This window comes from Polyodon spathula, chromosome 13, assembly GCF_017654505.1.
Source record: "Polyodon spathula isolate WHYD16114869_AA chromosome 13, ASM1765450v1, whole genome shotgun sequence".
Taxonomy (NCBI): Eukaryota; Metazoa; Chordata; class Actinopteri; order Acipenseriformes; family Polyodontidae; genus Polyodon; species Polyodon spathula.
Window position 1 is genome coordinate 43,395,435 of NC_054546.1, and position 15,314 is coordinate 43,410,748.

Here is a 15,314-nt window from a genome sequence, read left to right on the forward strand (position 1 = left end):
CAAGTGGGAGAAAACAGACGGGATCAAAAATATTCTTAGATTATAGTCATTGTTTTTTTTTTTTTGTTTTTTTTTACATCGTTTCTCCAAAATACATGTATTCTAAATAGCCTGCAGCTTTGGACATTATAGTCCTCTGTTGGGGGCCATTAGTTTCTCACTATACCCCTCCTCTCCAGTCCAGATTTACTATATTATATATACATACACACACACAGTGCCTATAGAAAGTCTACACCCCCTTGAACTTAACTACACTCCCTTGAACTAATAGTAAGTTGTCCTGACTTTCCCCATCATATTTCCCTTTTGGAAAAAAAAAACCAACAACAACATAAAAGTTGTTTTTACAAGGAGTACAGACAGACAGTGATCCAGACCATTTTATCAAAAGCTTAAAAAGAAAAAAAGAGGTGGCAGGGAATGTTTGTCGATCTTCTTTTTGTGTACATATATATATATATATATATATATGTATACTTGTGTCCTGACAACCCAATCGGACGCTCTGGTCTGTTTTCTATCACAGGTAACCTCCTCTCGCTGGTGATTGAACCTGTTGTCTCAGTCAGGGTTGCTGTCAGTCACTCTCAATAACTGTCATTACTGAGAAACGCTGCTTGTCATGTTACACTGACAGGACTGGCGAGACTAGAGAGCTATCAATACAATGAAGCCTTCACCCACACGCAGAGCACAGGCTAACCACTGCTATATGTACGTATGATAACAAACATAAAAACATATTTTTTGGACAAAAGCCCTTCAGCTGTAACTTGGCTTTTTGTCAAAAATGTTTGAAAGGAGGTATAACTCCTGGAGTGTGTGTGTGTGTGTGTGTGTGTGTGTATCTATCTATCTATCTATCTATCTTCCTCCTTGCACCGAAGAGATAAAAAGCCAATGTCACGATAAATTAGTATACATGGGTGAGGTGATACATGCTTATTAAACTCTGCTGTCTGTTAACAGGATTTTTCTGCACATAAGACTTGGTCTAATGGGAGGCTTTCTGTATAAACATTTCTATCCAGTAATTGTTTTTTGTAGTGTACAATGATAATACTGGGGATTGAGAGATCAAGTTGTGCAATTTAAATTAAAAGCATGGTTGAAAAACAAATCCAAGCAGTTAGGTTGCAGGCAGTTCAGCTGCAATGATAACTTCCTTGCTAACTGTATTAGGAGTGTACTCCAAACACTGCAGCAGCAACACAGCTATGCATCAGAGCCACTCAATTTAGTTATCTTTCCCTCTCAGTCAATCTGAACAAAAGAAACATTCTACTAGGAATTTAATAACATAACCTTCTTTTACTTTTCTCGGTAGCCTGAATCATGAAAGATTAACAGTCAGTCGTATAGAAACTCACCAGCTTGATTTGAAAATGGAATTGTTTGTGCTGCGCATTGCACAGACACCGACGGGGGGAGTTTAATATAAACCTACTCTAACCAAAAGCACAGAAAACTGTCCTTTTGCTGTGCAGGGCTTCGGTTCTGACCTGCTTAAATTCACTCCCAGACTGCTGGTCCAGTCACGTACAGAAACGCTAAAGAAAACAATGGCAGGGGTTGCTAAATACCCCAGTTAGTGTTCAATTCTGCTAATAATTACACCAAATCAGCAGAGTTAACAGGGCAGAGCTGTGAGAAGGGCATGTTCCGGGGCAGGTAATGGCTGTCTGGAATGGAGATGAATATATTACATCGTGCCCTTTCAAAAATAAAACAAATTCCCTGACATCTAAACTTCAGTCAGCTGTAGAGACAGTGTGCTGTCGAACTGAGGAGCCGAACGCAGAAAGAGTGATGCTGTAGTGCCCCCTAGTGTCTACACACAAACCTGAAGTGCTCAGGAACAAAAACATATTGCCGGGCTGTGCTCAAGAACTCAAGATACACGGTCCCAGTTTCTAAAGGGCCTGTGCAAGCTGCAAGCAAACAGTGTCATGTGATAAACACACTGAACAAGGAAGGGAAATGCTGAAGGCAGTGAATTCACACAGGTCCCTTCCACAGTGAAGTATATGTGCTGCAGTATGGCCTACCTGTGAATGAACCGCATTGGTGAAGGACGAGGGAGCCCTGCACACCTCCTCAAACCCCCATCACTGAAAATATAAGAGTACGTATACTGCAGGCCTCACCAGCCTTTACTGTTGTTAAGTATAAAGACAAAACTTTTGTGGTTGTTTTTTGTTTCGTTTTTTTTACAATCATATCCCTGCTATCTTACAGTAATTGCTAGTGGTACAATTATACACCCTTACCTGTGTGTATAAAGCTACATAAACCAATAACCTTTCTCGACACAATTTTAGACCATTTTCAAATTATGATCCCTGCTCGAAAATGTGGTTTACTGGAAAAACCAGGCCTGCATGTCAGACTGGCTGTTAAAAACAACAAGCACTGCAAGGAGCTGTGCTCTTCTGGCTCCCAAGACTACTGACAGCAACCATCCAAAACAGATCTGAAAACTCCTGCTTACTCAAGCTTAAAAAATATCTTGAGTTGTTAAACACCATCTATAGATATGTTATGAATGATGCTATTACCAGGTATACTGCACATTCTGAAACAACAACAACAACAACACCACCACCACCTTTTTTTATCAGTTTTGTTATAGCAATTATTCAAGTTACTGTGTTGCTTGGCTACATGTCATGTCCCATGTTGTTCTGCAACACCACAAAGCTCTGTACACACAGCCGCGCGGTTCAGGACTTCTTGTTAAAGGCACTGGCGGTGTCTTAATCATTTACAAATATACACATAAGGTCATTTTTCTTGTGTGGTTAATTAATTAAAAAAAATAAATCCAGCTACAACATTACTACTGTGATCTGTGATCCCATGACACTAGTATATATAATATATATATTATATATATATATATATATAGACATATATATATATATCCCCCCTATATATATATATATATTATACATACATACTGTATGTGCAGCACTGTATCTATACACACACACATTACTGCATAATAAAAACCTCTAAAGGTATACTGCAGTTTACTCATTATCCAATACAGCAGTTTTTCTCTCTCTCGGGTTAATGATAATTATTATCAGTCATGACTTGTATGGACATGCAGCACTGTGTATCCTATAGAAGCTGCCTGGACTCCTTTACCCTTCTATACTGTCACACCTTATTATAGTAAAACTTCACACTGTAATTGATAACAGGAACAAGAGGCTTGTGAATAACGCAGTGTTAATAATAAAATACATACTGAGAAAGCCATCGATCAGCTAAGCATACTGCCGCGGCTCACTCACACTGCACACCTGGGAAGCAGGCAATGTGTTCCCAAGGAAAGCACAAACCATACCAATAACAAACAGAAATGCAAACCACTCGTATTCCACTGCCAGTCTTGCACGTGCGCTGGTAATGCATGAAGCAGCCTAAACAGCAAACGGTGTGTGACTGAGACCAACCAAGAGTAACAGGGGGGGGGGGGGGGGGGGGGGGGGGGGGTGGGGGGGGGGGGGGGGGGGGGGGGGGGGTCCCCTTTTCCAACTCAATGGACTCAAGCCGCCCAAACAGCACCTCAATTAGTGCAGCAGTAAGACAGGCACCAGCGAGCACCAGGGCAGCATCCTGTTACTGTGAAAGGCACACAAAGCAAAGACAAAACAACTGTTTGGAAATCACTAAAGAATCATGCCAAAAGCTCATTGACAAATATCCTAATCGTTTAAAAGAGGGTATTATTATTGCTAAAGGTGCGTCAACTAGCTAGTCATTTCACTGTAAGGGTGTGAATACTTTTGAATTTGCATTTGTGGAATTTTTTGCTAACAAAAATTGCTGAAATAATTAATTATAGACATCTATTTCTTGTAACTTTCTTTCCTCATCAACAAATGCAAACTTTTTGCTACAAAAGATTTTTCCTATAATTATTTGTTTTTTCGAGACATTTCTAGAAAAAATAAATTTCCATTGGGTTATGTAAACTTTTGACTACAATCGTATATGTTATTTGCTATACTATAAATATATATAAATATTTAATAGCAAATAAATATGCGCAAATATGTACAGAGTACAGTAACATAACATCTAATTGTAACCTAGAACTTATTTACACATTAATAAGTTGAATGGATACCTTTTACCTTACCTAATTTAGGAATATATTTCCATTTAAAAAAATGTAACGCATGAGAAACATAACACTGATTTACAGGGCTCTGGATCCAAAAGCATGTGTGTGAACTGGACTGGACTGTTATACAACGGCACGCTGTGTCCTCTGACCCCCATGCAAAGTAAAACCCTGGGCTGCACAGTGGAGTGGAGAGGCGGGTCACTCAGGTGTAGCTTTCGTTTGCTATTTTTGTCTAGTAAGTGTTTTCGTTTCAGTGTCAGCGTCTTTGCTGGGTGCTCTTAATGGCTGTCAAACCTGAAGCCCCATCACATGCACCCTCATTAAAACTGCCCTCTCACCTCCTGCGGAACAGAGCCAAACATAAATTACACTGCGCCGCTGCCCAAAGGTGAGAGAGATGATAGCGGCTAAATAAGAAATAATGCTTAAACCAGGTTGGGTCAGCCTTCCATTACAGCCCTTTCGAAAACTATTAATCTTGCTTGTAGTCGGTGGCCTAGAAATAATGACTTCATCTAACCTATGTAATACAGCATGACTCACAGTTGGGACAGGTCAGTCTTAAGCACAGGGCAAAAGACACAAATCATTCCAGGACCTCCGTGAGCTGCATAAATGACATCCATTCGGAGAATAGTGGAGTTTCAGACCACTGGCAGGGCAGATGGGGGCTCTGGGGGGCGCTGACCGTAGGGCCACATGTGCAGTGCAGTGGCTCGTTTTGTGTTTTAACTTGAACCATTTGACGTACCAAAATACACATGGCGTGGTGACCAGCACACCACAATGCAAATCTCATCATCACCTTACCATCATTAAACCCTGCAATAAAGGCGCTGATAAATCCAGCCTTGCTTGTTTGCTGGTATTAAAAGGCTACAAATTAGGGGTGCTACTAAAAGCCCAGCAGCACTAGGGATGGGGGCCCGCAAACTGAAAAGAGCAGTTTATAAATGTTATTTAGCACTAGCCTTCACTCCCCAAACAGCCTTGAACATTCTGGGTATACAGTACAACCCGTCTTTGTGCTCCCATTACTATACAGACAGTCACAGTACAAACTTGCCACAGTAGCGCACCACGTTTCTTTGGTGTGATGCCTGTGTGTGTGTGTGTGTGTTTCTTTTCGGGCTTCTGCCTCCAGGTCTGACAAGACATCTTTTTACATGATTCCTCTGCCTAATACCTTAGCACTAGGTGCACACACTACAGACAGACCTGAGTGGCAGGTCGTGATAACTCTGCCTTAGCAGAATGGTAGCCTTTACTTTTTTGCCTGCAGCCATCTAACAAAACTAGCAAGCCTATAGCAATAGCTGCTTACCATATATATATATATATATATATATATATATATATATATACACACATACATACATACATACATACATAGATATTATATATATATATATTTTAAATAAGGCATTCTTGTCATAACTGGCATCCCAGGTGCAAATTTAATTAGTTCAGGTGAAGCTTTCCTTCTTGTCTGGAGGTCCTTCAAAAGGCAACTGTAAACAAGCAGTACATCGTAATCAGGTGCCACGAGCTTGTTTGATCGACTGCAAAACATGTCACAAATCGCTGGCAGGAAGTGGGTCGAGAGGGAGAACAAAAGGAAATAACTGTCAGAGGATTGGGGGAGATCCTGTGAGCGTGCCTATTAGAGCTCACTATCTTTCTGCTCCTATCTCTCGCTGTCCATACAAAGTGCTGCTAGTCTGACAGAGCGCTCAGTCATCTAGCATTTGAGGTGCAGTAATTTTACCAGAGTAAGCAGGAATCCCTGGAGCACCTGATCAGCAGGGGAATCAAAAGCCCCTGAACAAAAGGCACCGAAAACAGTTCAGGTCTTTCAAAAACAAAATTACAGGCTGAGGCACTCGGGCTTTCAAGAGACAATCACCTGTCTGTGAAACGTGGGTCCTTCTCTAATAACAAGCAAACAAACAAAAACAGAAAATGCTCAATTTCAATATTGCTTACACTTAATTTCCATAGGCAAATGAAAACTCATAACGGTAAAAATAAGAAATAAAACAAGAAAGCACTACAATTATTGTGACAAAAAAAAAAAATTCAGCTACTGTACAGCACACCGTGGGAGCAGATAAGAAAGCCCCCCTCCTCAAAAGGTTTTAAGCCCCCCTCGCTAATCCCTATTGTCATCTTAAGTGTTTCCACTTGCCTGTTTATGATGAATTCATGTTGATTATGGGTTTGAAACTAATAAGGAACGAGAGTTGGTGCTTATGCCATATGAATTCAGTATTGAAGTATGAAAGCATGTGCTTGTTCATACAGAGTTACACTACAATTACTGATGCTGCTGTCTATATACTGCACTGCAAGTTACGAGCCCCAGATTCACTGTACAGTCACTGTACATTACATTCAGCATGTACACAAAAGCACATGTACACACACATGGAATTAAGCATCAACATCCAACACAGTGGCCACTACTTGCTAAATAAATGACAGCAAGCAGAAGGTACAGGACAATCTAGAGCATCTGTGTATAATGACTGTGGAGGGTATTAAAGCTAATATCAGCCTTTTTGTCTGTACTGTGCTATTTTGTTTTTTTGTTTGTTTGTTTTTTTTTTTAATACATTTTATTTTATTTTTACTGTACAATTAATTTACTGCATCTCTGCCATAGCCCCACCCCACCCCCATTTTCACAAAGTGGTGGAGATTCTGCATCCCTGGAAAAGCTTGAGTTCCCTTGCAAGCAATCTGTCATTCTGGCTGATCAATATCGGTGTCCTCCACCGCGTTTGAAATCATGACAGACTTGGTGGTTGTTGCTTACAGTGACAGCTGTCTGTTGTGGCAGAATGCAGGTTCCGAGCGATTTCTCGTCAACACTTTCAATGTAATGTGACCTTTCATTCACCACGCTGCAGCAGTGTTACAGTACATCACTCAAAATCCATTCTTACCAAGATAAGAAGTAGTAATGGAGTACACAACTCCATTCAGATGTAATATGACACAGTTTTACCTAATGCAATCAGGAGCTATCTGCTGTACTGTAGTTCTTAAAAGAACGGACACAGATGTCAGTAATAATGCACATTTACAGTAAAATTAGTACATTTTACAATAGTTACCTGGATTTTTGCTTACTTTGTAAATATTGTTGATATCCTTTAGTGGCATTTGTAAAAATGAAGCATGCTAAAATTATATCCCAAAATAATTAATTACCCCAGTAAAAAAAAGTATTTAGCATAAATTTCACGGCCCTGCAATACCCATTCAAACCTATAGGGGGTGGTAGAATGTGCACTGGCAGCAGGGACTGAACCCGGGACCTACAGGACCCAAACAAGAGCCTCATTGCAAAACTATATTACAATGACAACATAGCTCTGGTCAACCAAATCCACACACACACACACACACACACACACACACACACACACACACACACACAATGAAAGATTCGTCAATATCTGTACTGCATGAATAAGTTGCCTGTCTATAGATCTGAACCGAGGTGTGTGCTACAGTAGTGACGGTCAACGCAAAATCAAATCAGCTCATTAATCAGGTAATGGATATGCATCCTCTGTAGCAGTCATTAAACAGGCGCCTGCTGGCTGATCCTCCTTTATACTGCACACCTTTAATTAGATAACGAGCTACTGCAGATACACTGGACAAATAAACCCCTCCCTCCCTCCCTCCCACTCCCGGCTTTCACCACTCAGCGACAAACGACAGTGGCTGACCTTCCCCCAGTTTTACATTACAATACCGGGCCCTAATCAACATTCCAGTTTGACAGCTAACCCCAGGCACCAGGGTCTGGCGCAGAGTGGCATAGTCTTGTCTCGAAGAAAGAAAAAAAAAAAAAAGGGTTTGGATGTGCAAGACAAGCCTGAGACTTCTTTTTAACTGGCAGGGCTGCCCATATCTAAACTGTGCGTTCTCTCTACTGACAGCAGTTCAGGTTTTTTTGTTTTGTTTTTCTTTTACCCTGGCAACAAGATCCAACCTCCTGGCCCCGGTGCAACTCATCTGAATAAATTGAGCAGGAAAAAAAAAAATCTGCCTATATTATGATGGAGGGGGAAATGTTCAGTCAAGCCGATTCTTTATGCACTTTTGATCATGTGGTTGTCAGCACTGGAAGCTGAAAGTATGGACTGTTGAACAAAGGTTTAAAATCCATTGAAACCCAACGGTGGGCTATTTTTGACATTCAAATCGTGACAAGCACGGTGCTGGCAGTTGCCCGTCATTCAGGAACATCCCGCCTGCTCTAACCATCGCACAGTGACTAAGTAGAGGGTCAGAGGTTAAACGCTAAGAAGACAGCAATGAAGGGTGGCTGTCATGCTCGGCTGCTTGCTGCGAGGCAGCGAGGAGTGGATGTCTTCTGGAGAACATGCAAAGAGCTCTCTTTCTGTCCGGGCAGACACATATCTGAAGGTCCTAAATGAGACCATTGCCAATTCATGAAAAGCACAAACTGACAGCATGCCAGTCAAGCTGTCTGCCGCAAATCTGATTCCTTTTCCATTTCAAATCACAAATGCATGCAAAGTTTAGGCTTATGAACAAGAGCTCAGACAGACACACACACACACACACACACACACACACAGACACACAGACACACACCGTCTGTACACAGTTTTAAACAATGCTTTTAATTCTCTTTCCTTCAACCAGACCTCATTTAATGTTTCCCTGAAAGTAAACAAACAACAAAAATAACAATACTGCTACCAATATTAAGAATTCATTTGATTACATACCTACAATTTATATATTTGTACTGTTCATTTATATAATTGTACTCTTATTTCTATTAGGATAGTTTATTCTATTTTTACAGTCAATTCTCACACAAACTTAACAGCATTAAACTGCTTTGCAATAAACTGAACTGGAACTATGATGATTAAAGTAAGGTTTAGGTGCGTGCTGTTTGGTGAACTTTTCCAGGCAGCGGTGGTAAAAGCAGGTATACTGACAACGCTGTAATAGGAGAGCATTTTACCATACAACACACAAGCAAAGAGAAGAGAGGCAAAGGAAAGCAGAAAACCTCATCACAATCAGCATGCTTCCCAACATCCGATCAATGAAACAGCGCTGGCCTTGGGGTCGTGGAATAATACTAAAAACTTCATATTCATTCATTCATTTACTTTTCAGCACAATATATCATCTGAATCCAAAGGGAAAATACAAAAAAAAAAAGAGATATTTGTGAGGTCAACCATGGTACAGACAGATGTTGACATGATATTGATGGCAACAGAGAAAGAAATTACCAAATACCCAGATCAATACCTAGTTTCACTGTTACAGCCGGCTATAGACATAAATATATATCTTTACAGCTACAAAAATGGTAATAATGAAAGTGAGAGATAAATGTTTCCCTTAAGGTAAACTATTTGATTAGCTGAGGGCAGAGGTGATGAAAGCTGTTCCAATAGAGAAACTTTCCACCTTAATAAATGGCTGGGATAGAATACAAGCGAGGTCAAATCTGCAGCAGAACTGAGCTACCTCTGTTTACTGACTGAATCAAGAAAGAGCTTTTTAAAATAACTGCTTATTATAACACAGCCACAAATATATAATAGTAGCGTTGATATATCAATATTATTGAAGGTCCTGTATGTCTCATTCCAGCCTTAAAGTTCACCCTTGACAACTGACGTTCAAGGGCAGCAGTGCAACACAAAGGCAGACTGTATAAACATATGAACCCACGTTACACACTGGCAATCCATTGCAGGACCACGATGGTACCATATCAGTACCGGTGTGCTACTGTATCAGTGCCACTGTGACAGATTTGCTCTAAATCCATACCGTTTGGTGGTATCTATTAACAAGTTTGTTCAAGGTAAGGGAATGTTATAGCAGTATAGCAGCAGGGGCAGGAGGTGTGGCCCCTTTGTGCGTGCCTTTATTTTACAATGCACACCTTTAATTAGATAATGAGCTACTGTAGTTTAACATTCCACATAACAGAAAGTCGCAACAAAAAATACATATAATATATACAATCTATTTAAAAATCACTTCACAACATTTCCAGCAAGTTAGGCACTGTTTAAGAGAGGCCTTTTTTTCTGTCCCATGAGATTCTGTCTCACTCTAAAGCAGCACAACACTTTTTTAATCCAGATGGCTTTCCATAGAAATGGCTATAATAGAAAAACTGCTTAATAGAATTACTGTTTACTAGAATCTGAGGTAGGAATCCATACCACAACACTGCCTGTTAGAATGGCAAGGATCTTAATGGGAAACTCAAAGCCACCACTATATGACAGTATGCTATTGTTTCAATACATGGAGGACCAGAAGTTCAGCTATGTGTAAAAAAAAAAAAAAAAAAAATATATATATTATATATATATATATATATATATATATATATATATATATATATATATATATATACACACCACACACAGACACACTACATATGTGTTGTTTTGTTGTATTAGCCATTATTGATGGTAAACTCCCCTCACTATGGTTTCACTAAGTATTTAAAGCTCAGCCAACAGCTCGAATGAAAAAGATAACATTCAACAAATCATAAAAAAAAACATCCGCTATACGACTATACGTTAAAGGAGACAATTGGTTGCTCCTTAATTAAGTGGGAGATGTTTTGTTTTAGACAAAGAGACAGCCTGGGTTACACAGTGAAGACTGAGCACTCGACAAAGTGGTGCTCCCGAGCATAATCACCACAAGGCTTTAAATCAGCCGGGGGGGGAGGGGGGGGGGGGGCACCACAGCAGCCGACAGGCAGTTAAAATGCAGGGACACAGGCTTGGGTAGGATTAACACTTCCTCAGTGATAACAAGTCATTTTATAGAGGATTAGAATCATGATGGCCTGATCAATACTTGCTACTCTGGCTATTACGACCACAGAGGAAATGGCCCCCTCTGGTAATAAAGCATGGTGTCTTGGCTTTCCTTCATTTGCTGGGTCCATTAGTGTAATGGCTCGAACACTATCAGCCTGAGCAGTTTCTTTGTTCGGTGGGGGGCTGATGAAGTTAAAAGCTGGCAATGTGGGGGGGTGGGGGAGGGAGCTGCCATTCTCTACAGGGTCTGAATGTAAATCTGCAAGTCCCAGCGGCCTTGTGGCTGCTCCTGTAGTCCCAGGCATGTTTTATGTGAGCAGCCAACACTATTTCTCAATTACTGGTCCATTAATAGGGTTTGCAGTCGATACTGTGACTAAAACATAAAATGTGCTGGTGGCAAATAAGCTGCTGATTCTGCTGAAACTGACACTTTCTTAGGCTAAATAACAGGCCCGACATGACATCCTGCACACATTAGAAACTACACGTTTGTGTTTACACTCATTTGCATGGTAAACATTTTGACTGGGAATTGATTAACTATGTTTACACCCATCCAGGTCTATAAGCAAATTCACTTTAACGTCTGCTTTGTTCACTTAATGCAATCCCTCAATTATAGAGTGTGCTGCTTGTTCAATCAATCAATCAATCAATGGCATATCCCATGCCAGAGGTTGCCGCCCTCACGAGCTGTCTCCATTCTATTCTACTGCCTATTGCCTCACTGAGATCCATCCCCAGAAGCTTCCTGATTCTGTCTTCCCATCTCATTCTCAGGTGTCCCCCTTTTTGTTTTCCTCCTATCTCTCCTTCCAGGATTGTTTGTTCTGAGCTTTCGTGCCGTTTCAGATGTCTGAAGTAACTTAGCTTTCTTTTTTCTCTCAGGAGCCTTTTGGTCCACTTCCATTCTGCACAGGGTGATAAGGCAGGCTCATACTGGATTTCGTTATCAGTAAACGTGGATCTTGTAAGAACACCATAAAAAGTAGAACATTGTATTTGGAAATAATACTTTAATCAGATCACATGCTATTTGTGTCTGGGTGCTGGGAACAGATTACAATTTCCTGATACCACTCAGACATACACAGCAAGTTACAACCTCTCTGAAAAATATATCAGCATTCTCACAGCTCTAATAAATAAAGCTTGCAACTGTCATGCAAAAATTCAATGCAAGAAATATTTTCCTTATTGTGAATAACCTATGTTCGTTTTGTTTAGGTATGTTATGTAATATTTTTTGGCACTGTGTACTGGCTTCAGTGTTGTTTGGTTCTAGATATTCTATGGCACTGTAAATACAGTAGACAACAACAGTCTAGCCTGTTCTGAATTGCTGCTCTGGAAAGGGAAACATGCAGATTACAGTAACCACATTTACACAGCGGAACTCATAGCACATGACTGTTCAGTTTATCAGGGCTTATAAACGGGAAAGATATTTAGTATAAATGTACTGTGGCTAGGACATGAGGAGCTGGCCTGACAGAGAGCTCACCTCAATCCTGACCCTACAATTCTCCTGTCTGCCATTCAGTCCTGGGCCTCTCTCAAGGGGAGACTGACAACTGTGCCAAATCGTGAGGTGTTTGTTTTGTAATGAGGACTGGTGTCCACTGGGGGTTGAGAGACCACCCTCCTCATTCCACCTGTGATTTGAGTTGAGGCAGACTCAAACTCACAACAGAGGTGCCAAGTTCCCTACCTATCAACATGATGATTGCAGCACCTGTTTTAAGAGTATGTCAGAGACTCAACTAAATCTCTACAGGCTACTATTTAATAAAAACACAAATATTTTAAGTGTGTGTGTGTGTGTGTGTGTGTGTGTATATATCATGTAGCGTAACTTTAATGTAATCGTTAGTTCTGTTTGTTCAGACTAGGCTGGCCGGTGTATTTTGTTTTTTGTACACTTGCATAAAGCCGTGTGTAAACAAGGGTTCAAGGGGAATAATGATTTGACAAGCGATTTTATCTAAGTGCATTACCCTATTCATTAGCTTTGACATCAGTCAATCAGATCAATGAAATATTTCAAAGCCCAGGAAAAGTAGCTGCCCCCCCAGTGAGTAACGACACGGATTCAGCTTTTAATGAGCCCTGTGAACATTTCAGACACGCTCCCAAAACGCTGTGGATTCATGTGTTGTACTGAATGCTTTAGATACAACACAGTTAGCTAAACAATATGTACTGAATACTGTGAATAGTAAATGGTGTCTAATCCAGTATTTGATATTTGATAACAAAATATGCATGAACACAAACCACTCCGATTAATAGAATGGCTTTTGGAATGCAAAGCTGTAAGTGTTTAAAAATATTTTAAGGGGTTACTACACAACAAGACCTGGTGCAGTGGGAGTATTCCCTGTCTTGCTCAGTTGTAAATTAGAAGCATGTTAAATGCAGATACAGTTTTATTTTGGTTTTGCATCCTGAATTTAGTTTTGTTTGGAAACGCCGTACAGCTGCCCTTGCATGCTCACCTCTGTCATGCAGGACCCAAGCACGTGCCATTTCAAGCGCTGGCTTAAAAATTGAATGTTTTTTAAATGGTTATTCTACAGTATATCCAAACGTTTAAGCCATTCCAAGTTTTACTAATGAGCTTAATTCAACAATAAAAACTACTGTACACACCAAGGACAGAACTCGGTTTTGCAAGATCACTGGAACATCTGAAAATTTGAGAAATATATTAAAAGGTGGTGCTGTCTGTATTCTATGATTATTATTTTAATGTCTTTTAAAAAACACAATACACAGTTGATACAGTCTATAAAGTCTCTTTAAATTATACTGAAAATTATCCCTTTGTTATATATCAAAGACCACCCCCAAAAACAATCTCAAGTGGAGGTCCGGATTTCATTTAATTGAGCTTTCTTTCATCCTCCCACACTCGTCAGTGCAGGCTTACTGTGACCATGTGCAATCTCAGTGCTACAAAATCAAGACAGATACATGCTACCGATGAAAAAAAACACACACCTTTACAAAGGAATAAAGCCATACCCAAAAATAAGCAGAGGGTTGTAATCAATGCACAATAAACGGTGATACTTTCATTACATGATTTATCATATCCTAATAGAGTTACTGTATGTACAGTCAGTATTGTGACATAAGACCAAAAGCTCCACAGTGCTCATTGTTCACCAAATGTCGTGTTTTACAATATGAACACATAGTCTACCGATCTACTTTATTTGAACAAAACAGTCCCTCATTTAATGATCCTTTGATGTTATCATTCACCAAAGTGAAGCAGCCTACCAGGACCATCACATGCACTGTGATACATATCGTATAGCGAGCTGCACATTGCAATATCTTACTTTGATGTTAGTGCATTACAACCTTAGTGTTAGCAGCGCTGGGTGGCTCTGTACTGTAAAGCACAGTCTGGAAAGCTGTTTACTCTGCTGGTGCAGAGGTGTTATAACAGCTGACCTTTGTATTGTTTGCATCTTAAATATTACTGCTCAACTTCGTGTGTCTCACATTTCCCTTGGTTAAACGTTCAGGGAATATATATATATATATATATATATATATATATATATATATATATATATATATATATATATATATATATCATTTATTAGCGATATATATATATAGTATATATATATATAGTAATATTAGGACGGTCACAGTGCACAACAGATCAGGCTATATATGTATTTAGTGTTGCCACTTTTCTGTGCAGAAACTGCAAAACTAGTACAGCTGATTTTTAAATTTAAATGAATGTAATGTATGTTATAACAATTTCATTAAGTAATGTAAACCTCCCACTGTTGCAAGTAGCACTAGGGGTATGCCTGTTTGTTTGCTTCGTGGGGTGACCGTGCAACAAGGATGTTTCAAGCAGTACAACACAGAATGAAGCTGCAATGCGTCCCCGCAGGCAAACAAACCTGACTGATCAACAAGGTCTGCGTACCACAATAATAGTAGATTGCACAACTGGCTAAAAAAAACTCAAATGAAAAATGCACAAAGCTGCAAACCTGGACACGGTTTCCAAAAGGTGATGTTATACTACAGGCCACACGACCGTGTAGTTCTACTACAGTACAGTTTTCAAAACACGTGGAAGACTGCATAACAATTCACTCTCGTGCAGTTCTATATGACTGCATAAAAACACGAATTCATACCTTGATTTCCTTATCATTATCGGAATTATCTGACCGCTTCATCCCGCTCGTGTTTCTTTACCCTGGTTTGAATCACCGCCTCTTTCGTTTAAGCAGAATCCTGGAATTTGTAGTTTATCTTTA

The 15,314-nt window shown here is 39.9% G+C and overlaps 1 protein-coding gene across 2 annotated transcripts in view; it reads right to left on the reverse strand.

Annotated features, from left to right (window-relative positions):
* The window catches only part of fto (FTO alpha-ketoglutarate dependent dioxygenase), a 123,126-nt gene extending 107,857 nt beyond the window's left edge, over positions 1–15,269 (reverse strand). For both annotated transcript variants that reach the window (XM_041269265.1, XM_041269264.1), the window contains exon 1: positions 15,192–15,269. In XM_041269265.1, coding sequence (XP_041125199.1) covers positions 15,192–15,233 — 42 coding nt within the window. In that variant the 5' untranslated portion in view covers positions 15,234–15,269. The remainder of the gene's footprint in view (positions 1–15,191) is intronic.
* Positions 15,270–15,314: the final 45 nt, after the last annotated feature.